The sequence below is a fragment of the Ochotona princeps genome, chromosome 32, assembly GCF_030435755.1.
Source record: "Ochotona princeps isolate mOchPri1 chromosome 32, mOchPri1.hap1, whole genome shotgun sequence".
NCBI classification, from domain to species: domain Eukaryota; kingdom Metazoa; phylum Chordata; class Mammalia; order Lagomorpha; family Ochotonidae; genus Ochotona; species Ochotona princeps.
This window is the reverse complement of record NC_080863.1, coordinates 3173883-3197964: the sequence shown is the minus strand read 5'-3', so window position 1 is coordinate 3197964 and position 24082 is coordinate 3173883. Positions and strand designations below refer to the sequence as shown.

At 40.2% G+C, this 24082-nt stretch overlaps 1 protein-coding gene across 5 annotated transcripts in view; it reads left to right on the top strand.

Annotated features, from left to right (window-relative positions):
* Window positions 1–24082, top strand: part of RAPGEF2 (Rap guanine nucleotide exchange factor 2) — a 170204-nt gene that overhangs the window by 126033 nt on the left and 20089 nt on the right. For all 5 annotated transcript variants that reach the window (XM_058657510.1, XM_036496535.2, XM_058657509.1 and 2 more), the window contains 10 exons: window positions 7955–8086; window positions 15227–15404; window positions 17022–17158; window positions 17736–17894; window positions 19441–19593; window positions 19868–20032; window positions 20935–21042; window positions 21146–21349; window positions 21454–21562; window positions 22030–22276. In XM_058657510.1, coding sequence (XP_058513493.1) covers window positions 7955–8086; window positions 15227–15404; window positions 17022–17158; window positions 17736–17894; window positions 19441–19593; window positions 19868–20032; window positions 20935–21042; window positions 21146–21349; window positions 21454–21562; window positions 22030–22276 — 1592 coding nt within the window. The remainder of the gene's footprint in view (window positions 1–7954; window positions 8087–15226; window positions 15405–17021; window positions 17159–17735; window positions 17895–19440; window positions 19594–19867; window positions 20033–20934; window positions 21043–21145; window positions 21350–21453; window positions 21563–22029; window positions 22277–24082) is intronic.

Genomic DNA, 24082 nt, shown 5'->3' with positions numbered 1-24082 from the left:
CTAGGCTTTTACTGAAAAGTGGCAGAAGAGCCCCAAAATATGGCTTCACTGGCTCTTTCTCTTATTTTCCATTGCACCTCCACCAGGATGGGAGCGACTGTTTCGGAGTTGTGCTCCCCAACCCAGCAACCATCCGGGAAAGGCACCTGCTCCCTTGTCAAACAGTGTGACTCAGGAATGTGCTGTCAGCTGCGCATGGTCTCATGTGGACCAAGCGTTCTCTTCCGTCAGCTCTTACTTGGAGGGAGATTCTTATGTAGACTTCCTCTTGAACACATAACCTGGAGGAAATCTTCAAGGGTTAGCAAGTCGAACATCTCAGAATTCCTTTCTTGGGACTCTGAGGAAGAGTCAGGTTGGGTATCTTTAACATGCTGTTAATCTCGCCTAGTACAGGGTGCACATGTGTGCATGCTCACACACACACACTTGTACGGAGATAATAAAACCCTGGCCTGATATGATGCCTGACTTCTCAGCTGCCCCCTCTCGCCGACAGCACGTCCTCCCTTGTGGGGTTAAAGACAGTCGTGTCTTTGGTATGTTTTGCTGCTGTTGCTTCATTCCCTTTAAACCATCTCTGAGTTTTGAACCATCATTACCTGAAACAGAAGATTCTCAGTGGCGTGATTGGTGCTCGTCGTGTGAGTTAGTTATTCACCTTGGAATTGAAGATGGTTTTCCTTTAGTTTGCATTGACTACAAATTATCTTCCTTCCACTTTTCATTGTTTTCATTCCTTGGTTTTGCATTCAGTGTAAGATACGTTAGAATGCGCATTGTCCGGTCACATGTGAAGACATGCGTATATCCAATTTATAGGAAGATACCTGGCTTCATGTGTCAGGGAATCACAGGTTGCACACAGTGGCTTTCGTCGGAAAAGGACATAAAAGAGAAAGCCAAGTTTGTCACTGATGGTTTTGATGCCTCGTTTTTGGTGCCTGGTGGTTGTTTGATTTTTTCTTGACTATATTCTCTGTGAGCTTTGTAAGTTGAAATCTAAATGGTAGCTTTCTGTCGCAGGAGATTTGTTTATCCTGTTGACAAATCATTATAGAGCAGAATTTATTTACAAAAACACAGTAATTCATGTGACATAAAATTAGGCAAGTATTTCACCTGAACTTTTAATACGTTTTTATATCTGAAGAAAATCCCAGACATTTCTTGAGTTTTTCCCCAAAGATTCTGTGAGCAGTTACCTACTCATATAAGCAAACTTTACATTCTGATTTATTGACTGTAATAAAATTTAAGTCTGAAGTTCAGTTGCATGTTAGGTATTTCGGTGTGCTGGTTTGTACTTCCTGTGTGAAATGTCCTAAAGATGACTGTTGAGTATTTCCCACCAGTCACCCCCAAAAGCCCAAGTCACATGACAGTCAACAGACTGTTTTGGGTCCCTGGTTTTTCTCATCCTTCCATCATTAACTTTGGCCTTCTTCAGATACGCCGTGTTAGTTGAGTTCCCTGCTAGTATTCATTACCATAGCTTTTGTTGGTTGTTGATCATATTTTTACTGCTTCTTTTCCCGTCTTTGCATATCGAATATAAGCAATACAGGAGTAAATGCATGGTGCCTGTTGGGCGTCTAGATGTTTAACACAAACTTTTAACTGAATTTTTTAATATGTAAGAGATGAGCTCATAGAAAGTACAAATAAACTCCTGGATAAATATGCCCCCAGTGACTTTCTTCTTACAAGTATCTTTTTTGTTTGTTTGTTTAATTTGTTTATAGATAAAATTGTGCTTCCCAGCGGGAGCTGTGGCCAGGCAGGTTCTCCTCCCAGCCCTGGCTCCCTTGAGTCAGGTGAGCTCTGCAGTTCAGCCTTGGTGAGCACTTGACCATCCCCACCGCTCCGCACAAACCAGTTGGTGCCACAGTCCCATAGCAAGTCCCCTACGGAATCTACCTCTAGATCCGATCTGGTCTTCCAGAGCTTTACCGACCTCCCGTCCATGACTAAAATTTACCCAAGTCCAAGTTTCCCAGGCTGAGCATCTCTTACTTCAAAATGTTTGGATCAAGAATTGGGATTTTGTTGATTGGTTGTTTTTGTTTTGTAGTATCTCATACATTATGCAGTGTCCTGGGGAAAGGACTCAAGTCTAAACAAAAGCCATTCGTGTTTCTTGCCTCCCTTGCACACCTTGTCTGGAGATAATTTTATGCAATATTTTTTTAAAGATTTATTCATTTTATTACAGCCAGATATACACAGAGGAGGAGAGACAGAGAGGAAGATCTTCCATCCGATGTTTCACTCCCCAAGTGAGCCGCAATGGGCCGGTGCTGCGCTGATCCAATGCCGGGAACCTGGAACCTCTTCCGGGTCTCCCACGCAGGTGCAGGGTCCCAATGCATTGGGCCGTCCTGGACTGCTTTCCCAGGCCACAAGCAGGGAGCTGGATGGGTAGTGGAGCTGCCGGGATTAGAACCGGCGCCCATGTGGGATCCCGGGGCTTTCAAGGCGAGGACTTCAGCCGCTAGGCCACGCCACCGGGCCCTTTATGCAATATTTTTAGTGTGCCTACATTGTAGTATGAAGTGTCACCTGAGGTGGGGAATTTTTCAGTACTTGAAAAGTTTTACATTTTGGAGCCTTTTGAATTAGAGGTAGTCACCCTATTTCAGTCGTTGATTTCAGCACTTCAGGTTTTTGGACAGAAAGGCATGTGAAATGTTCGTGTAAAGAGCCTTACTATCAAGTGCCCCTTCTAAAATATTTCATGACATAGGAAAGTGGCAAGAGGTTTTTGCCATCAGCAGACACCGCAGTCCCCCGCCACCACCCCCGACACAGACACAGGCTGTGGTGTCGGCCTGCTGGCCTGCTCTCCAAGGGCAGCGTGCTCAGTGTGGGAGGGTCTCACCGCACCTAGTCTGCAGTGTGGGTCTGGATCAAGTACACAACTGTTCTGGGAACGTTGGAAGTCAAACAGGATAAAGCTGTGCACTCACAAGCAAGTACTGGTCAAGTTTGCATTTATGTCTGAGAATTCTGCGCTATGAACACTTGAATGTTGGTGAAAAAGTGTAAATGGACTATACCTTTCCAGGACGGTCGGTGTTTATTCAGTTTACAGAATTGGTGGTCATTTGCAGCAGTGAGCTCTCGGTAAATATGACTTCTTGAGAATGTGATAAGTAGATTTTGAGGGGAAAATGCATGGAAATGAGCTACTTTAGAGGTAGTGTTAGTTGACGCAGTCTCAGGAATAAGCTTTTGGGGCTTCGAGTGGAAACATTGGTGGAAGAGATTAGGAAGGCAGAGGCATTTGTGAGACTGTTTTAGACAATGGATTACTCTGTGTGCTCACTGTGACACCATTTCCATTGGAGAAACTAAAATGCAAAGAAGCCAACTAAGTTCCCCAAAGTTACTTACAAAGTTTTATTATTAAATCCATGTCTGTCTAACATGAACTTAGCTTTTGAAGAAGTTGGGAAGCTGGAAGTATGTCCAAATTTTTAAAAATTACTACTTTTTTGGCCAAATTTCTCCAGTAGAGATACAGCAAATAAAATTTCGTAGAACTGTTCCTGTAAAACAGTCATTTCATCAACTTCAAATGTCTACAGATAATTTAATGAGACAAATTAATAGAGCCATTACTTTATTCTCAATGCATTTAGAAAACCTGTTTCCTGCTGCTATGTGTTTTTAAGTGACACTTCTTAATGTAAAGTTGGTTTTTAGTAAGGGTGGCTAGTTTCCCCTTGGATGGTGGTGTTCAAGATAAGCTGCCTCGTAAGATTAGATGTACATTCCAGCCAACACTGCAAATCTTGGGTGTTGGTTTTCTAACTATTGCTTGAAGCAAAGTGATCCCAGTGTTTAACAGATTTCATTTAACAGTGGCCATCTGTGGCGTTTTCTCTTGTTTTTTCCTATGCTATACTTTCTAACTGGATTGGGGCCATAAGCCACATTAATAGTACGATTGCTGAGGAGGTTAGGACAAGGAAGGAGGCTGGCCTATAATGCATTCTTACCAAATGTAGAAATTCAACCACTTCGAACAAGTATTTAACTGACACATGAGACTTTAAGGCATCCATCTTTACTTCTTTTGTCTTCTAAACAAATTCATGTGTTAGTAACTTATAAGTGTCAACCACTAGATTAATTTATAAATTAGGTAACATGCCTGTTTACTTCTATGATTGGAGTCAGGTGTAGAAGTTCTTTTTTGAAAGCTAACAATTGAAGCATTTTTGTTTATTCCCCAAATAAAACGTAGTGTTGTGATGCAAATCATGCCAAAGTGTTTGAGTGACTATAATTTGATTTAATATCACTGTTGTTTCTTATGTGTTTAACCGTATTTATGATCAAATATGATTCACTCATTTGCATGACAGTAGGTTACTCATAAGTAAACTATTTGTAGCACTGGGAGTTTTTTGATCTAGGAAAATTCTGAGCAGTAAAATATTGCTATAATCAGTTATCACAGCAAAAATGTTTAGGTGAAAAATACAGATTTCCTTTAAATTGTGTTATGAGTTTCTGGGAAACATCAATGTTAATATCAAAATGTATAAAATATGTTAATTTAACTTTTAAGTAGTATTGATTTTATTCAGGTAATGACTGTGTCTATAGTCCTAGCTCTTTAAACAGAGATTGTGTGATAAATGGTGACTTGAGTCACAAGATGATTCACAAACCCAGTTTAACCTAAAATTAAATAGCACAATGATGGTAGTTTAAGTCAGCTTGGATCAAGCCAAGCAAACGTTTGGAATAAGCGAGTCCTGTTGTCATGTTACTCATCTTGCTCTGGAGGGTGGGGTGCCCGCTCCCCAGAGCTTCCAGCCCGATGCTGCTGGATGGAAAGCTGGCATCTGCGCTTCTGCCAACTCCCCACTCCCAGGCCCACTACACTTGGTTTGCCTCGGAAGGCTCCATCTTTTTTAGTGCAGGGACAAGTCGATCCATTTCAGACTGTTCTCACAATTCATAATCTTACTGTCAATAAATTCCACTGATTGTGGTGTTACCCAATCTATGGGAAAAACATATTAAGATTTTAAAATGCAACACTTATTTTTACATTTCTAATATAAATATTTAATACATATTCAGCTATATAAGATGTATTCACTCTTAAGCTTAGTAGATCATTTTTACTTAGTGGATCATATTATTCTACTTAATAGATAGATGATGGGGAGAACAGAATAAAAACAATGTTATATTGTTTATAATACTGTCACAATGACTTGAGTGGAAAGGACTGTCTTTGATATTCTCTGGCCTTAGTAGATTGTCTAATATAGCAGGGACTCAGTAATTATTTATTGAATGGAACTAAATATTTAGCAAAAATATTTTATTTCTTGGGGCAATCTCTACAATTCTAGGCCCATGTGATCGCATCATTTTTACATTGGACTGACTTATCGGAGTCCCTCGGCTCACTGCACATGTCTACAGCAGCCGTGCTGGGCCAGGCAGAAGCTCGCAGCCACACGGAATCATCCGGGCCTGCCTTCTGGTGGATGCAGCTCCATGCACTGCTACCTGTTGTCTCCCAGGGTCTGCGTTGTTAGCAGGAGGCTGGAACACCCTGGCCCTGAATTCCCAGGCCCTCCAGTATGGGATGCAATTCATGTTTCTGCTGTGAGACTTGGAGCCCTTGTAGCAGCTGCCAGGAAAGATGACCAGGAAGTGGGTATTGAAGAGAGAGAGTGCCCCGTGAGACTTGCAGAAATAATCATTAAATGCATGCTAGTGGATTCAGTCATGACATCTTCATTTGACATGTCTTTGTTTTTCTTTTCCATCACACTGGGTGGCACATGTCAGCCTGAGACATGTCTGTAAAAGATGCTCAACAGAAAGCAGTGTACAGTCTTATAATTATGTGTATTGATTGGGTCCTTTTGAAATCCCTGAGCTGGGGTCTGTCTCTGCGGCTGCCCTCTGCAGTCAGTAGCTGAATTACGGAGCTGGGATGATGGAGCTTACTTGTCTGGCCACAAGCACACTTTTTAGTATCTGATAACCATGGTTTACCTTCCTGGAATGTCGGCCATTAATACCTGTGTGTTTCTAAAGAAGGCCCCCCCAAAGTTTGCCATTCAACACTGTGCAAATATGTAAATTACAGGGACATTTTAATCTCCTAAAATTTATTTCAAAATATTTTCAGTGACTAGGTTTGTTTTTTTAAAAAAATAGCACTCAGTGGAATCGTTCGTATTTATAATGTTCCATATAATTGAATAAATATCTCACTTCATGCCTCTCTGATCTCCTTCTCTGTAATTTAATCTCATGCTTCCTAGTAAGTTCATGCGTAAGTCTTCGTGTGGCTTGTATCCTAGAATACTGACAGCTATTATTTCTGAACAGATTGTATGTCAATATTGTGAAATATCATGTTAAAGTAGGGAGCGATGTGAAGTATGCAGAGTTAGGTCTGACTGATTGCGGAATATGAAAACTCTGCCTGTGTGGAGCTTTGAAATCTCGACCCGTCCGTCCTTGTCACAGACTTGCATCATGTGTGATGCTCCTCTCCCTCCTGTGGGACAAGCATCGGCCACCGTGGCGCAGCAGGTACGCTGCTCCCTACCCCTCTCTGGTACCTGCATCCCATATCAGAGCTGCTTCAGCACCCAGCTGCTTCTCTTCAGGTCCAGCTTCCTGCTAGTGCACCCCCGGGGGCAGCCGGTGATGGCTCAAAGATGTCTGGGCCCCTTCCACTCTTGCGGGAGACCCAGATGGAATTCTGGGCTCCTGGCTTTGGCACGGCTCAGTTGTCACAGACATTTGGGGATTGAATCAGTGGATGCTGAAAAATCTCAAGATTTAGTTTATGTATATTTGAAAGGCAGTGTTAGAGAAGGAGAGAGACAACCGCCATCTATTGGTTCACTCCCCAAATGGCTGCAGTGACTGGAATTGTGCCAGTTGAAAGCCAGGAGCTGTTTACACGTCTCCCGCATGGGTGCGGGGACCCAAGGAATTGAGCGTTCATAGGCCATAAGCAAGGAACTGGATCTGAACTGAAAGCAAAGGCTTAGGGCGCTATGCCACAGCACCGACCCCTGTCTCTATTTTTCTGTCACTCTTCCATTCAAGCAGATGATAATTTTAAAAGCAAACTTTTAAACTGTATGCTAGCATTGCATTTTATTTTTTTTTGGAGGAGAGAGGCTGAAAGTCAAAAGGGAAGGCAGACTTTCACCAGCTTCATCAGATCAGTGTGCAGGCAGAAAAGACAAACGCTGGAGAGCATGTGATTTGTAATTCTAGAGAACTGTATAAAGTGTCCTTTTTAAATTCAGATGCACCGGTAATAACTGACAAGCCTGTGAGGTTCACCGGGGCTGTGTGTTCTTAGAGCCTCACTCACTCACAGTGAGAAAGGGAGTTAGTAAATACTTGTTGAAAGTAAATGTGTGTCTGAATAGGTAAATGTTGTCCATACGTTCTCAATTCTAAGTTCTTTGGTGGCCCAGCTTTCAGCCCAGCTTAGTTGCTTTTAACAGTAGAAATCATCGGTTCTGAAGTGTTCTTTTGTTTTTACTTTCGAAGATCATTTGGGCATAAAAGAACCTCAAGTATTTTTGTTTATTGTTGTTGTTTAAGCTGTTTCTTGCCACAGTGTTGCATTTATGATTGTTAGCAAGTAGCAGATTAATTTGCTTCTTGATGCATAGTTTGAAAACTGGAGCTTGCTAAATCAAGTACTCAACCGCACTCACATGGTTCACCATTCACTTTTAATCATTGAATGTACTGTTACTTAACGTTAATATATACTCATAAACTTTGAAAATTGTCAGTTTTGATGAGTAAAACAGGATGAACTTGAAAAATGCAAGCTTTAAGAACGTTTTTGGTTTCATGGTATGAAGTACGATTTTGCAATGTGTTCCTGGAGTTCTTGTTTCGATTTGTAACCCTTGTTTTTCCTGCTCCTTCCTAGCTTCCCACAGACTTCACCAAGCTGCACCTCACTGACAGTCTTCACCCACAGGTGACCCACGTGTCTTCCAGCCACTCAGGATGCAGCATCACCAGCGACTCTGGAAGCAGCAGCCTTTCTGATATCTACCAGGTAAGAAGGTGTCTTCCTGGTTACATACTCCATTTTCCCCTGTTCCAGGGAGTTTCTTGATTCTCAATGGTTCTACACGACGTGGCAAATATAGTAGGCATGCGTGCGTGCACTGATCATGACTTACAGGTCACACAGACATACAGCATGTTGTATGTTTTCTTTAGGAAGAACTACTCTTAACAAGTCTCCGTTGTTACCAGTTATCAAAATCGTCAATAAAATGTTTGGAATGAATAATTTCTCCTGATTTTAAATCTTATCCATTTGATGGTGACCATAATACTGTAGAAGAAAATTGTAAAGTTTTCAGTGTGACAGAAGAGAGGGATTAAGACTGAATCATTCGGTTATACTTCTTGCGCTTTTAAAAAGTTAACCTATAGACTTAGCTATCTAAAGAAATTCTTACAGTAATGATGGATGGGAAATCTGCTAGAAATATGAAATCAAAAGAAAAATGTCCTTTCGATTTCTTCCCAGTGGGATAGCTGGGTCAAGCAGCAGACCAGTGCTCAGCTGTCTTAGGCACTTCTGTTTTCTTTGTATCATAAATTCTTAAGCTGAGAAGTGTGGTACCTGTGCGAGGGTAAATCAAAAAGTTTGTGAAAAATAGAAATCAGAGAGAAGTCCATGTTGTTAACCAGAACTTGAGAAATGCAAGCAATGAGGGTTCTTCAACAAGTTGTGAAAAGTGTGTGTTACGACAGCTGTGCTTGGATTTAAAAATTGTTTTTTCGTGGAAATGAACTTTAATTCTATTTCCCAGAAACTTTCAGAAGTACTTTTTTTTTTTGACTTTTTTTTATTAATTATTATGCATTATGTGACAGTTTCATAGGCTCTGGGAATCCCCCCACCCCTCCCCACGCCCCTCCCCCCTGCTGGATTCCTCCACCTTGGTGCAGTATTACAGTTCAAATTCAATCAAGATTCTTTCAGAAGTACTTTTTATACCTTAAATTCTGAGCTTACATTTAAATTCTTTATCTCTGTGTCAGTCAAGGCTTCAGTTTTTCTTGCGTGGATCTAAGAATGGGTGACAGTCTTCCATGGTAACACATTTTATCTTTGTGCAGTTTTGACTTAAAGGATCTTTTCTTTTGTGTTGAAAGTATCGTATTGAAGTGAGTAGCATGTTCACATGTTGGACTCAGGCTGACACTGAATGCTGTGTACAAGAGAAAAACTGGTAGCAAAAAGTTATTGAGATGAGAGGAGGAGAAAGGTAGAAGTCTGGAGTGGAATGAGTAACTGTAGCAGAAGCACCCCTCTGTTTTAATGGATGCGCATCCCAGTTGATAGGACACAGGAATTTGAAAGTTGAGTTGGTTCCTGTCCTCTGGCCTCTATGTTCTCTCTAAAGAATGGAGTTCATTTGTGGAGATGGAGAGGATTCATGGGTAGGCAGCTTTAAGAAGAGGGAAATTTCGAAGTAATAGTTACAGAGTAGGAGAGCAAATTGGCCAGAAAAATGGAGGCTCAATTGAGTTGGTGCCCTCCAATCTACAGTCATTTCCTTCTGCCCTGGTGAGTTATTTCCTCCGTAGTAAGCACAAAGACAGCAAAGATTTGGCTTCACACAGGATAGTAGTTTTGCCAGTTGTGTATAATACGAAGATAGATGAATGCCCGTTCCAACCCTCTCGTACGCGCAGATCCTGACATGTGAACTCCCTCTGCCTGGAGTGTGTTCTCCTCTGCCTTCATTTCCACGTGCCATGACCTCATAGCGTTCTTCCCGACTCCCCGCTGCGATGGAGTGCTGCGTACTGATTGCTTTCTTCACTGGTCCTTTTCTTCCTGGATTGTCACTGAACAGACACTGCTTATCACATTTGTGCACCAGGAGGACAGCTTCACAAAGGCAGGGAACTTACCTGCCTTATGTGCAAAGCCTGATACGGTGCCAGGAAATCATAAGCATTCAATAAACATGTTCTAAAGAAATCTAACTGAAACAGATTGGGAAAGATAAACTGGTGATGAAAGGAAATTCAGACAGCAAAATGTGTGTTGGACACAGAAGGTGGTCAAGTTGCCAGAAGATCCGATTGGAGTTGGAAAAGGTTGGCTTAGAAGTAAAGGGAAGGCAGGCTGGAAGGAGGTTGGCCAAGGGAAGGAGAATACCTGTTGGTGACGTGAGTCAGTGCCACTTGGAGCCACAGGAAGGGCCCGGTCACATCGTGACGCCATCACCGCTGGTTGTGTAGGTGGGCTAGTGTACAGCAGTTTGAGCAAAGCAGAACTCATGTAAGACTGGTGTGTAGGAGAGCAAGCCTCACCAGTCACTGACGAGAACAACGGGTTATTAAGTACAGGGAGGCCTCGAAGGGTCACAGGAAAGCAGTCACGTTTATTACATTGCCAAAAAATGCGAACGCTATGTACCATTTATTTGTAATACCTATTTTATATGAACTTCATGAAAACCTTTTGCTAATAATCTTTGGGGTAGGACTGTCGTTTTATATTGTGATTAACATGAATTCTAGTTAACAAAGTTCTAATTTTTCAAAACATTGAATTATTACAACACCAATTGAGACAGATTTAAAATCAGAATATAACTAAGGCAAATTAAGAACACTTGGCTCACAATGTAAAAATAAATATTCAAAGCACAAGAGTAAGTAATTTACAGAAAGAAAAATACAAATGCCTGTACCTTAAGTAAAATATTTGAAAACATGTACTCCATGTAAGATTTAAGCATGACACTAGTTTGCCTATCACCGTAGCATGGATTTTTCTTACATATTTATAGATAGACATGTCTACTCACTCCTGAAAGGAAGGAAATTTTTGGAAAGCAGTGTAACGAACAGCTTTAAAATTTGTCCCTCTCCTCAGCCACATGTATATTTAAAGCCTCTATTGAAGTGAAAATCTGTGATAGTATATAATTAGGAAAACAAATATTATAGCATTCAAGCTAAATGCAAACACTGTATTTATAAATATAAATACATACATATATATATATATATGAAACTCAGAGATATACAGAGAGGAGGAGAGACAGGAAGATCTTCATCTGTTGATTTACTCCCCAAATGGCCACAACGGCCAGAGCTGAATTGATCCGAAGCCAGGAGCCAGAAGCCTCTTCCGGGTCTCCCACGCAGGTGCAGGGTCCCAAGTCTTTTGGCCGTCCTTGACTGCTTTCCCGGGCCGCAAACAGGGAGCTGGATGGGAAGCAGGGCTGCTGGGATTAGAACCGGTGCCTATATGGGTTCCCAGCGCATGCAAGGCAAGGACTCTAGCAACTAGGCTACCATGCCAGGCCCATAAATAAACTTTTACACTTCATATGATTCTATGCGATGTTTCCTCTTAGTTTTTGCTCTTGTTAACATGGGTATGAGCATTCATAGAAGTTCATGGTCTGATTCTGTCTTGGGGCCTGACATGCCATTGCTTTAACTGTATGTTTGGCATCCTGCACAGATCTTATTTGCATCCGGTGTGCTTACTAAACAGCCCTGAAATGTAGCAGGATGTTTAGGATGTTTACTAAGCCAAACTTGCCATGCTTTGCAGAGAGTCTTCATGTGTCTAATGAATTCAGAACCTGTAGCATTTCTGTCTACCTCAGTGCACGGTATTCTCTTTTTATCTTCAGTAAATTAGCACTTCCTTGAGCCTTTAACGCATTTAAAATTTGTTAGTTTTCGGCTGGGCATTTGGTATATAGCACCTGAGACGCTGGTTGGAATGCCGTGTTCCCTTTGGAGTTCCTGGCTTCATTCTCTGCTTCCTGCTGATGCTTGTCCTGGGAAGCGGTGGTGACGTCTTTAGTCGTTAGGTCCTTGCCATTCACGTGGGAAAGCTGGATGGAGTTCCTTCCTCTAGCCCCCAGCCGGGCCCAACCCTGTTTATATGAACTGTATTCACAACAGCAAAGTAAAATGAGTTCCCTTCTAAAATTTTGTAACGCCTGCTCTGTTGGCTTGAAAGACAAAGGCAAGGACAGAAACAAATGTTTGATTGTCTGGTTGGGGCTGGTTCAGTCTAAATCAAATTAATCCTCCAAGTTACTATTTTAATGAATCTTATTTTTTGAAGACCTTGTTTCTTGGAGATTGGAATATACACAGGGGGCAAACAACTACAACCTCTTCCACCAATGAGGTTCCATTTTGGAAAAGAGAATCCAATGCACAGAGGACTGTAATATTTTTATATTAAATGATATGATTGAAAAAAATTTAAATATGATTTATTTGGAACACTATAAAATATATTCCTTGTATCTTAGTCTACTGTTTTAAGATGGAGTTAAAAAAACAACTAAAAAATACAAAAAAGAAAACAAACACAAAAGATTAAGAATCTTTAGTTACAACGAATTGTTATTAAAGAGAACGTTTTTTCTCCTATCAGTTAGTGCTGTAATGCCCATCTCCACTCCATACCCGTTTGGAAGCTTGTGCACAGGGGCTAGTGCTGTGGTTTAGCTGTGGTATCAGCTGTGTGCTCAGATCCCAGTTCGTGCCTCAACTGTTCCACTTGGGCTCCCTGCCGACGTGCCTGGGAAGGTGGACGATGACCCAAGTGCTTGGGCCCTGTACCTGCATAGGAGACGCAGACGAGAGTTCCAGTCTGCTGGTTTTGGTTTGACTGGCTGTTGTAGCCTTTGGGAAGTGAACAAGTAAATGCAAGATTTCTGTCTTTATCTTTCCCTCTTTAAGTAATTGAATACATAAATAGATTTTTTTAAAATAAAAGATGATGTGCATGTGAAGGAATGGTGATACATTTGGAGGCATAGGTGATGAGTAATTAAAATCTTCAATGTTAAAATTAAAGTGCAGTAGAAATATAGCAAGTGTTAACAAAGAATCACATTTTAGATTTCACAAATATCTTTTGCTAAAATGTATGTATCTCTAGATTTACCTAGGGAATTGAAATTTTGATTAAAATTCTCAGTTAATCTTAAAGGTACTAGCATGTGTTTATATTATTCAAAATATAGCATTAAATCATACATGTTATAGAATAGAAATCAAAACTTTAGAAAAATGTCAGTGTACCTAAATCACATCGATTTGTTTTTATAAAGAGGCAGATTACTTTGTGGCTAAACCTGGAGCCAGAATGTTTGAGCTGTAGTGTTTATTCCACATTTTACAGCACCTTGACCTTGGAGAAGTAATTTGCATTTTCCTGGAGGGTCAAATAACAATAAAAGCGAATAAAGTCTCTTACTTTGTGGGTTGTTTTAAAGAGTGAATGAGTTAATCTGTAGAAGAAGCCTTCATGAAATTCATGGAAAAATGAAATTTAAAAGTTACTTTATTTTGGTACATGAGAAGGTGTTTTTGTTTGTAAGATTTGTTGTTCTTTGAAACGCAGGGTTAGAAATGAGAGACAAAGACTTTCTCTCTCCCCAGATGCTGCCATGGCCAGAACTGGGCTAGCCTGAAGCATGAGCCAGGAGTTTGTTCTGGGTTTCCCACATGAAAGCAGGGCGCCAAGGCATGGGGCCATCCTCTTCTCCTGACCCAGGCATATTAGCAGGGAGCTGGATCAGAATTGGAGCCACCAGGGCTTCAACTGGTGTCCATATGGGAGGCTGGTGCCTCAGGTGGAGAGCTAGCCCCCCATACCATAGCACCAACGACACAGAAAAGTTTTGAATTTCATGTGTAGTATATGTTTGCCGTAAACTTTCTCGGGAACAGTGGCTAATGCATTAGAACTGTTCAGTTAATTGTTACTGATAGTCAGAATTTTAATCTCTCATTCAAAAAAAATCTTATTTGTCTAGTCTTAAAAATATAGTCTGATTGTCTTTGAAAATCATATGAGATATGGTTCATTTGAAGTTGGTAAACTTGGTAAGATGCATTTTCTGGAAAGTTAATAGTAGTATGTTTTCAAGAATGTAGTACTCCATCTGGACCAACACATTTGTGATATTTAAGATTGATATAGTTGATACTTAAAATTCATTCTTACTGTTAACAATGAATTCTGAGCAATAATGTCAAATCAGATGAAGATGGTGCGTGCCTGCACATTGTTGGGATGGTAGTCACAGAAAGACATTGATGATCTAAATAAAGATGCCTTAGGGTAGAGGATACTGTGAAGTGGGTTAAGCTGCCACTTGGGCTGTCTGCATCTTATTTCAGAGTACCAGCTTGGTCCCCAGCTCCAGTTCTGAGAGTCAGTAGATGAGGACTCAACCCTCAGGTTCCTGCCACACGTGTGGGAGATCTGCATGGAGTCTTCGGCTCCTGACTTGGTCGTGGCCCGGCCCTGGCTGTTGGAACCATTTGGGAAATGAAGCAGTTGACAGAAGACATCTTTGTCTTTCTTATCATACTTCTAATGAAAAAAGTAAATATTGAACAGAGGAAAGAATTACTGTTCTGGGTTTGAGATAACCCAATAGAAGAGAACATCTTCAAGTATGACTATACTAAATAGGAAAGAGTGGAAGTATTAGTACATGTCTTAACTTGAAACTTAGTTGGCGATGCTGTAACAGTAGTTACAGTTGGTGAGTGGCAAGAGAGAATGTATTATCTGTAAGCATGTGGTCTCCCATACTGTTGGTTGATTTGTAATTTGAGTGAGGTCATTGGAATAACCTAATTAAGCGTTAATGTCTTGTTTGTGTACTTATCAGATTACCTCTGATTTGTGATTCCTATTTTCATAGAGACTATGTAATGGGGAAAAGTGGTTTGGATTTCTTGTCATTAACAAAATCACACCTATTCTGGAAAAGGATTGCTTGTAATTAATAAATTGTCACCCTTGAGGTTTATGTCAGAAGGTTCTCTTTGAAAAATGGAATGAAAACAAATATCTTGTTCCTTTTAATTCTACTTTGTTTCAGATACCATATGATAGCCAGATGAAAAATCATAATTACTGAGATAAAAACCATCAATCCTGACCCAAAGCTATTAAGGAGATAACTTACCCTGTCTTGTTGAAGTAATTCTTTTATGCTGCATTGTCTGGGATGTAAATAGTCATTGGATTCTGAATACATCTCACTTAGTTGCAGAGAAGAATGAACGTTGTTCTTCTGTCTTTGAGTTTTCCCCCAGAAGATTGCCTTAGAATCATTAAAAGTACAATTTTGTTTGTGTTTTGTGTTGCATTTTCCCGGCTAAGGCCACAGAGAGTGAGGCTGGTGATATGGACCTGAGTGGGCTGCCAGAAACGGCCGTGGATTCTGAGGATGACGATGATGAGGAAGACATCGAGAGGGCCTCAGATCCCCTGATGAGCCGGGACATTGTGCGGGACTGCCTGGAGAAGGACCCGATCGACAGGACAGATGATGACATCGGTCAGTACGGAGTGACAAAATCCATCCAGGAGTGATCAGACATGCCAAGAGGGAGGATTGTCTCGTGCATTGCAGACTTAGACGGCTTTGAAAAGTCATTGATCTGTGACATTCTGTACAGCCGTGTGGAAAGCTTTTTCTTTGTGTGAGTAGTGATGAGGCAGTCAGTGTCTTCAAGACTCTACAAATAAAATTAGGAACAGCACTTTGCAGTAAAATCTCCCATATGCTGCTTTGATAGTATATGAGCCCCCCAAAGGGGAAGAAACTAGCAGTGATCTTCAAAGCAACATTGTCTCTGTTATTATGCTAAGCTCATGTTCCTCTAAGTATACAGTAGACCAGTCACAGCAGGGAAAGTTGTCACAGAAATGAATTTGATTCTACTGATTATGTAAGGAAGGTGACAGCAGGTGGAAGAGGTTGGCCAGCTGTCAGCTGAGCAGCGTGCTGCCTGCAGAATCTGACTGGGGCTCTACCCGCAAGCTTGGACGTTTAACTGACTTCATCCACTTTCGCTTGGAGCAAGTTTGACTGTGGTGGAGGACACCATCCAGACCTGGCTTTTCTTGGCATAAATCCAGGGAGTGAGTGAGGAAAGACACACAGATAGCCTTCATCCACTGCTTCACTCCCTCCGTGGCCTCGACAGCCAGGGCTGTCTCAATACTTTGAAGAGAGGGCCTTTATCCTGGTGGTTTTGGCTCCAGAAATTCCTAGCTTTATAGGCACTCAATTGTTGAATAGTTATTTTTTTTTATTCAGAGGATTTAATATATTAGGATTAATAATGATAATTCTTTCAAATACTTCCTTTCCTTTGTGCTTCATGTCTTACCCCCCAAAAAACTCCAGAATTCTTTTAAAATATTAATTTCATGCCTTTTAAAATATTTGATTCAAGCAAACTAAGATAAACAAATTTTCTGAATTGGCTTTAGCTTCTGATGTCTATACACTGATTATTTTTCTTTTCTTTGTGCCACATGGGCCACTTTTAAAGATCAATGTTTTTCATACACTGAATTATTTTTTTTCTAATAAAATGGGATTTCACCCAGTAGTCTGTCATTCTAACAGAATAGTAGATGATTTTAATATTTCTTCGATGAATCCGAAAAGGCGGCATTACTGCTGCTGCCTTCTGTAGTTGCTGCACGGTGCCTGTCCTGGGCGCGTCCCGATTTGTGTGTAGCAGTTTCACATGTGTGTATCAGACTGTTCTACCTTGTTTCAATTGCTAATTTTTGTGAGTGTGAGTCATAGCAAATATCCCTCAGATTATTTCTTAATTAAAGGCAGTTATTCATACTGACTGTTTTATTCATTCGCTTGCTTTTAAATAATTAGCACTTGGATAGACTTGCTGATTCGTTGGGCAGTTCTCAGAGCTTCACTGCATATCAGCTGTCAGTGTTTATTAGCTCTCAGCTATGTTATAGCTCATGTCAGTTGAGATTTCCATTTGAAGTTTAGGGATTTCTTCAGTGCCATAAAAATCTGAGTTATGATGAAAACAGTTGCTCCTGAATCCATATGGCAGTGTTATCATTTCTGAATATTTGCTTTAAATAAAAGTTACAGTTTGACAAGGAGTGCATTTTACTTGGTTTTCAGAACAACTCTTGGAGTTCATGCACCAGTTGCCTGCTTTTGCCAACATGACCATGTCGGTGAGGCGAGAGCTCTGTGCTGTGATGGTATTCGCCGTGGTGGAAAGAGCAGGGACGATAGTATTAAATGACGGCGAAGAGGTTAGTAAACACTCCGACGATCTGAAACAAAAACCCATGTATTTTTTAAGTATTTTAGCTTTTAGAAACCAGATATCATTGCTTCTTGGCCTTTTGGCTAAGATCAAGTATAGAAACCAAATATTATAAACCTGAATAAATCAAGGGTTTTGATGTATTGTTTGTCATGGTATTCCAGACTCACTATTTTCCATTACAAAAGCATTTTGTACACTGTTGGCAGATTTTCTGATGCATTAACTTTGCAGTTGTTGAAACTTAAATGTACCTGTAATACTTCTGTTACAGTAAAACGTTATTCTCACTGAGGTAATGATTCTGTTTTACTTATGTGTGCTTTGTGAGGCAGAACAAGTATTTTTCTTTGTAGAAGAACATGCAAAGTCAGAAGAGTAGACCGCTGTGTCCTCTGTGCTTGGTGTGTGCAAGTGTGTAGAGATGTGGCTTTTGGTTTGTGAACTTGGTAAGCAGTTCACGTCATTTCACTTGAGTTCAGTGGAGGACCAGGGAAGACCTTCCAGTATTTTTGAAACGTGTGCTTATGGTACTACTTCTGCCTTTATCTTTTCTTAACTAGCTGGACTCCTGGTCAGTGATCCTCAATGGTTCTGTGGAAGTGACTTATCCGGATGGAAAAGCAGAAATACTATGTATGGGCAATAGTTTTGGTGTTTCTCCAACAATGGACAAAGAATACATGAAGGGAGTCATGAGGACGAAGGTGGACGACTGCCAGGTATAAACCAGGGACCTTACAGGTTCAGTACAGAGCATGCACATGCACCTGTGGTCAGATTTCTCGTGTCCTCTTTTTGATTTACAATAGACTACTTCAAATTTTACACACCTTCCAGGAGTACAATAAGGGTTCTGATTTTATTAATGAATTGGTGTTAGTTATCTGATACAGAGAGATGGAAGTATTCTCCCAGTTGCTAGCTCATTTTCTGAATGCCTGCAACAACCAGGTTTGGGCCAGGCTGCAGCCAGGAGCCTGAATCTCAACTCAGGGACCCTAAATAACTGAATTGCCTGCTTGGGATAACCCTTCAGGGCATTTCTATTCAAATGTCAGATTCACCCATAACACTGGCTCCAAAAGTTTTCATTGTTCTATGGACCATGTTGTAAGGAACTAGCATTTGTCGAATGCAGTGAGCAAAAGTGGTAATAGCTTTACCAAGCTAAAGCAGGGATGATTCAATCCAGGATGATTGAACTCAGGCTAAGCATTTGCTCTTGTCTTCTCACTGCCGTCTGGTTTATTTGTGAAATGAGCGAATTTTAGAGTTCATTGTTAAACTTCTTTAAAACTGCTAAAGAACATAATTATTTACATGCTGGACCCCAAGTCCTGAAATATTTTGCATTTGGAGTCGAGGAAAAGCAGTTACTTGATCTAAACCTTTGACATAGAGGATTAACTGTTATGATACCAGTTACAAATAATGGTTTGACCTGTAAAAAATATGTGGCTTGTTTTGTGACCTTTTTTGAATAGTCATTGTAAAATGGAATGTCATCAGTATAATCCACAAGTTTATGCACTCTTGAACATCTTCGAGTTTTGGTATTTGCCTTAGAACTATTCCTGTTTTTAAGTTTCTTTTGAAAGTCTTGCAAGGGTCAGTGTCTGGCACAGCCATAAAGCTGACGACAGGGATGCCCACAAGCTCTGTCAAGCCCAGCTTCACTTCCGATAACACCTGCCTGCCATGTGCACTCCAGCACTGGGACCTGGGAACCTGCCTCCTCTGTGGGAGACCCTGCTGGAGTCCTAGACTCCCGGCCTGGCCCTGGCCCAGCCTTGGCTTGTTGGGAGCACTTGGGAGGTGAACCAGATCTCTGCCTATATTTCTTTCTCTACTTTTCAAATAAATCAAAGTAAATATATAATTAAAAAAAAAAAAAAAAGAAGTTAAATCTTTAAATTTTTTGGAGTCCATAATTGGTAATAACGTTTTTGTGTCTAGCCTCCTAGGACTCCCCTGCCCTTCCCTCATGTTTTCTAACTGAAAGAAGCATGAAAAAGAACCCTTCCAGTTTTGTCTTCAGGTTTTCAAAATTTTTTGGTTGTTGGATGTAAATTACATGTGTTTTTAAGATGTAACTTCTTGACCAAGAATAAAATACATTAAAAGTAGAGGTTCTTGATTAAGGCTCATTCCTGCATTCATCTAGACACTATGGGAGACAGGAAGAAATGTATTAAATCATTAAAGGTACTGCCAGGACCTTTGCAGGTGCTTTCTGATGAGTATGTGACTTCCGCTGCATTCCAGTTTGTCTGCATAGCCCAACAAGATTATTGCCGTATTCTCAACCAAGTAGAAAAGAACATGCAGAAGGTTGAAGAGGAAGGGGAGATTGTTATGGTGAAGGAGCACCGGGAACTTGATCGAACCGGAACAAGAAAGGGGCACATTGTCATCAAAGTAAGACAAAAAACCACCCCTGCTCCCCTTGGACAGAGGTGCAGATACAACACTCTGTGTGTGTGTGTGTGTGTGTGTGAGAGAGAGAGAGAGAGAGAGAGAGAGAGACAGAGAGATTCTCAGGCATATTTAAAAGCTTTATTTTTAAGAGGATTTTTCCCTATCAAAGGTTATCAATTGCAAAAACAAACAAAAAACCCTTTCTCTTAATGTTTTGGAGTTTTGGAGGCGAGTATGTGTTTGGGATAACCCCTAAGCTTTCTGTTGGTTGCAGGGCACCTCGGAACGGTTAACCATGCACCTGGTGGAGGAGCACTCCGTCGTAGATCCAACATTCATCGAAGACTTCCTGTTGACATACAGGACTTTCCTTTCTAGCCCAATGGAAGTGGGCAGAAAGTTATTGGAGTGGTTTAATGACCCGAGCCTCAGGGATAAGGTTAGAAATGTTTTCCTTTTTGAATACTAGGTGTGAAATATTGAAATGTAAAATTAGAATTATTTTCATTTATATTTATGAAATAGGATTTTTTAAGCCAAATATTAGGTGATATAAATATTAGTTTGGTTATAGATTTTTAAGTTTATCCCAAAAGGTTTTTCTTTTTTCTTAAAATCTAAATGCAAGTGACATTGACTGCTAGATGTTGAAATTTTAGCTCTGTTGGGATCATGTTTCCACATAAGCACATAACTAGAATCTCTGGTAATCTGCATTCTTTCATTTGAATGTATAGATAAAAGTCAGAATTTCAGCATTTTTATCAGAGCAGCCTTAACAGATTGTCTCACAGCCCCTGCCTTAGGACCTGGCCACACCTTGATGGAGGCCAGACTAGATAATCCAGGGTGTAGTTCTCTTTTCTGCCCCCTTTCTCCCTCTTGTTCTCTGTCGTCTTTGCCTCCCTCTCTTGAATAGCATGGTCCCATATGCAATTCTTTCTCTTTAATTCCTTAACCTTTATTGTTTAGTTTCTGTGTTCTTTTGTGTTCAGGTTAATGCCTTTGCTTTTTTCTTAACTTGCTTCAAATATGTTTCTAAAAGAAAGCAATATGTAAATTAAATAGCTTCACAGGTTGGTGTGTGTGTGTGTTAGCCACACATAAAGTCTGTATTCAAAATGTGAATATTTTCTGTTTCTCCCTCTCTCTGTAATGTTGACTTTATAATCTTTTTTTAAATTGCATATTTTAAGGTAATTTTAATATGAATAAATCCTTATTGAAAGTTTTAGTGCTGATTTTTTTTTCTTTCATATTAGGTAAATTTTCTTCAGTTATTAGATTTGTTGGAATGCATTTTTTCAAACAGATTTTTAACATTCAAAAAAATTTTTTCAGGTCACACGGGTAGTGTTATTGTGGGTAAATAACCACTTCAATGACTTTGAGGGAGATCCTGCAATGACTCGATTTCTGGAAGAATTTGAAAACAACCTGGAAAGAGAGGTAATAGTTGTGATTTTTGTTTTTCACACGTAGGAGGTGAAGATGACCTTCGTTTTATTCAGCCATGTTTTGAGTTGACGCCCCTGTTTCTGAATTCTTGCAGAAAATGGGTGGCCATCTGAGGCTGCTTAACATCGCCTGTGCTGCCAAAGCCAAGAGAAGGTTGATGACCTTGACGAAGCCCTCCCGCGAAGCCCCGTTACCTTTCATCCTGCTCGGGGGCTCCGAGAGGGGGTTCGGAATCTTCGTGGACAGCGTCGATTCCGGGAGCAAGGCAACCGAAGCAGGCTTGAAGCGTGGGGACCAGGTAGGAGACTTCCAAATCCAGATTGGTGGGAAGATGCTTATTGTCTTCGTCTTCTTCAGACGGAGGAGATGATCCTGTCGTTAACTTTATCATTTCGTTCTTAGATATTAGAAGTAAATGGCCAAAACTTTGAAAATATTCAGCTATCAAAAGCCATGGAAATTCTTAGAAACAACACGCATTTGTCTATCACTGTGAAAACTAATTTATTTGGTAAGAATTTCTGTGTGTTCTCATTTTTGTCCCTGTGGTCTTTGTAAGAATGCATACATGCAGCTCTTAATCATGAGTGAAGGCATTTTGTGTTATTTCAGACATCATAATATCAAAGTATTTATAAGTAAAATCCATAACAATAGAATTAATCACGTAAGACTGCGATTAGAACTAAAAAAATCTGTTCACTTGAAGCCCATAAAAACTGTATTCATAATCTGTCCTTAGTATTAAATGAGACCAAAACACTAAAACACCTGTATGTTAGAATAATGCTTATTATTCCAATCAGTATATAAAAGACTCTTGATATCACTTGTTTATTGGAGTACTATATTTCTGCAGGACTGTAATTTTGATAGCTGAAGTCTGTACTGCCCACCGGACTAAAAGAACCACAGTGTTCTGGTTTTTTTTTTTTTTTTTTTAGATTTGATGTATTATTGTTTTTCCGTATTTTCTAGTATTTAAAGAGCTTCTAACAAGACTATTAGAGGAGAAAAGAAATGGTGCCCCTCATCTTCCTAAAATTGGAGACATCAAGAAGGCCAGTCGCTACTCCATTCCCGACCTTGCTGTGGATGTGGAACAGGTGATAGGGCTGGAAAAGGTCAATAAGAAAAGTAAAGCCAACACTGTTGGAGGGAGGAACAAGCTCAAGAAGATACTCGACAAGACCCGCATCAGCATCTTGCCACAGAAACCATACAAGTAAGTGTGTGCAAGCTTTCTGTGTATTCTTTAACTGCTAAGTGATATGCAACGGTAGTGTTATGATTAATATTTGCACTTAAGGTTGATGAATGCATATTTTAAGCTTTTATAGATGAGCATTGTTGGACCATCAAGCTTGTTCTCCCTCTGTTTTTGCTACTTATTTGTCCATTCCTAATCTTGATGAAGTGTAGCGCTTCTTCGTTTGAACTCTGTCGTTTTTTATCTGAACTTCTGAAAAGTGCCTGTGCCTCAGCCGCCATCATTTGTTTTTTTGCTGCTGTACCTTTTTTTCTGAGTATCTTTTCGGCCTCCTGCATCCGCTCTTGACCAATCAAATCACAACCTCGTCCAGCTGTTACTCATCCCTGCTGTTGACTTTGCCTGCTGCCACATCACCTTTCAGTTCTGTAACTCCTGAACCCAGCAACCCAGCCCAGGCCTCTTGGCTTGTTTCTAGCCACCTCTGTAGCAGGAATGTCCACTGTATTCTTGACTTGGCAGTGGTATGCTTAAGCCAGGAATTCAGAACAGACGGTGTTGCTAGATTTCTTTTTTTAGCCTTGCTTGCTTATGTCTTAGATGCTTTGTAAAACTTCTCTAGCATAATCCATTATTTTAAATGATAAATAATAATGTTCCGTATAATTAACCGATTCTTCAGGCCAGACTAAGCAAAGATTTATGATCATTTAATGAGTCTAAAGAGAAGCAGAAGATATTACGATGAACCAAACATTTATTTTGAACTGCATTTTAGATAATATTTCATCAGAGATAGGAGTTAAATATACTACTCACAGGTTAGGTATCAAACTTGTGTTTTCCACCATGAACTTCATAGTAATGATTGATGCTTCACTATTAGAGATTTCAAAAACGGGACCCTAGGTCCCAGCACAATAGCCTAGTGGCTAAATACTTACCTTGCATGTGTTGGAGTTCCATATGGGCACCAGTTCATGTCCCAGCTACTCCAGTTCCCTTCCAGCTCCTTGCTTGTGGCTTGGGAAAGCAGTCAAGGATGACTTTATTTAGTCTTGAGAGAATGTTTACATGGAACAGGTTTCTAAGAGACAGTGAGTTAGGACAGCTGACATGTACAGAAAATAAAAATTGGCTTTTAAAGTGACCCTTCTCAACAAAACACTTTGAGTAAAAAAATAGCTAAATGAAGAATTGTTAATAGCATAATAATAAAAATAGTCATGCTTGACCATGAGTTAAATAGGAATCTTTAAAAAAAACCCAACAGAAGTGAGCATGACCCTGGCAAGTATTAATAGAAATGTCACATGGAAGAGCTGGGACGCCGTCCATTCCCAGCACAGGCTGTTGGCAAGGAACACAATATAATGCGATGGATAATTTTGTTCTGTGTGTGTCTCTAAAGATATTCTGGAGCTAGACAAGTTAAAGAAAAAGATAGTTAGATGTGTTGGTTTTAAAACAGTGAGGAAACATCTTAAATCATTTGTACAACTATTTAGGAAAATACATAGCTTATTTAAATATTGGCTTATGAAGATCATTCTAAATGATTTTTACATATATCACAATTTAGCTATTATATCTAAAGGAAGGCTTAGAGAGAGGAAGGCCCTATAATGATACAGTTACTGAAACTTCTAGAAATCAGTGTAAGATTTATTTTACAAAACCACTAAACGAATAAATATTAAAAAATCTAGATTTAGTGTACTTTTTTGATTTTTGCCATCAAATATTGTCAGTCTCATGGAAGCTAGGCTGTTGCATAATGCCAGTTTGACAAGGGTAAGCACAGCAGAATGATCTGCATGA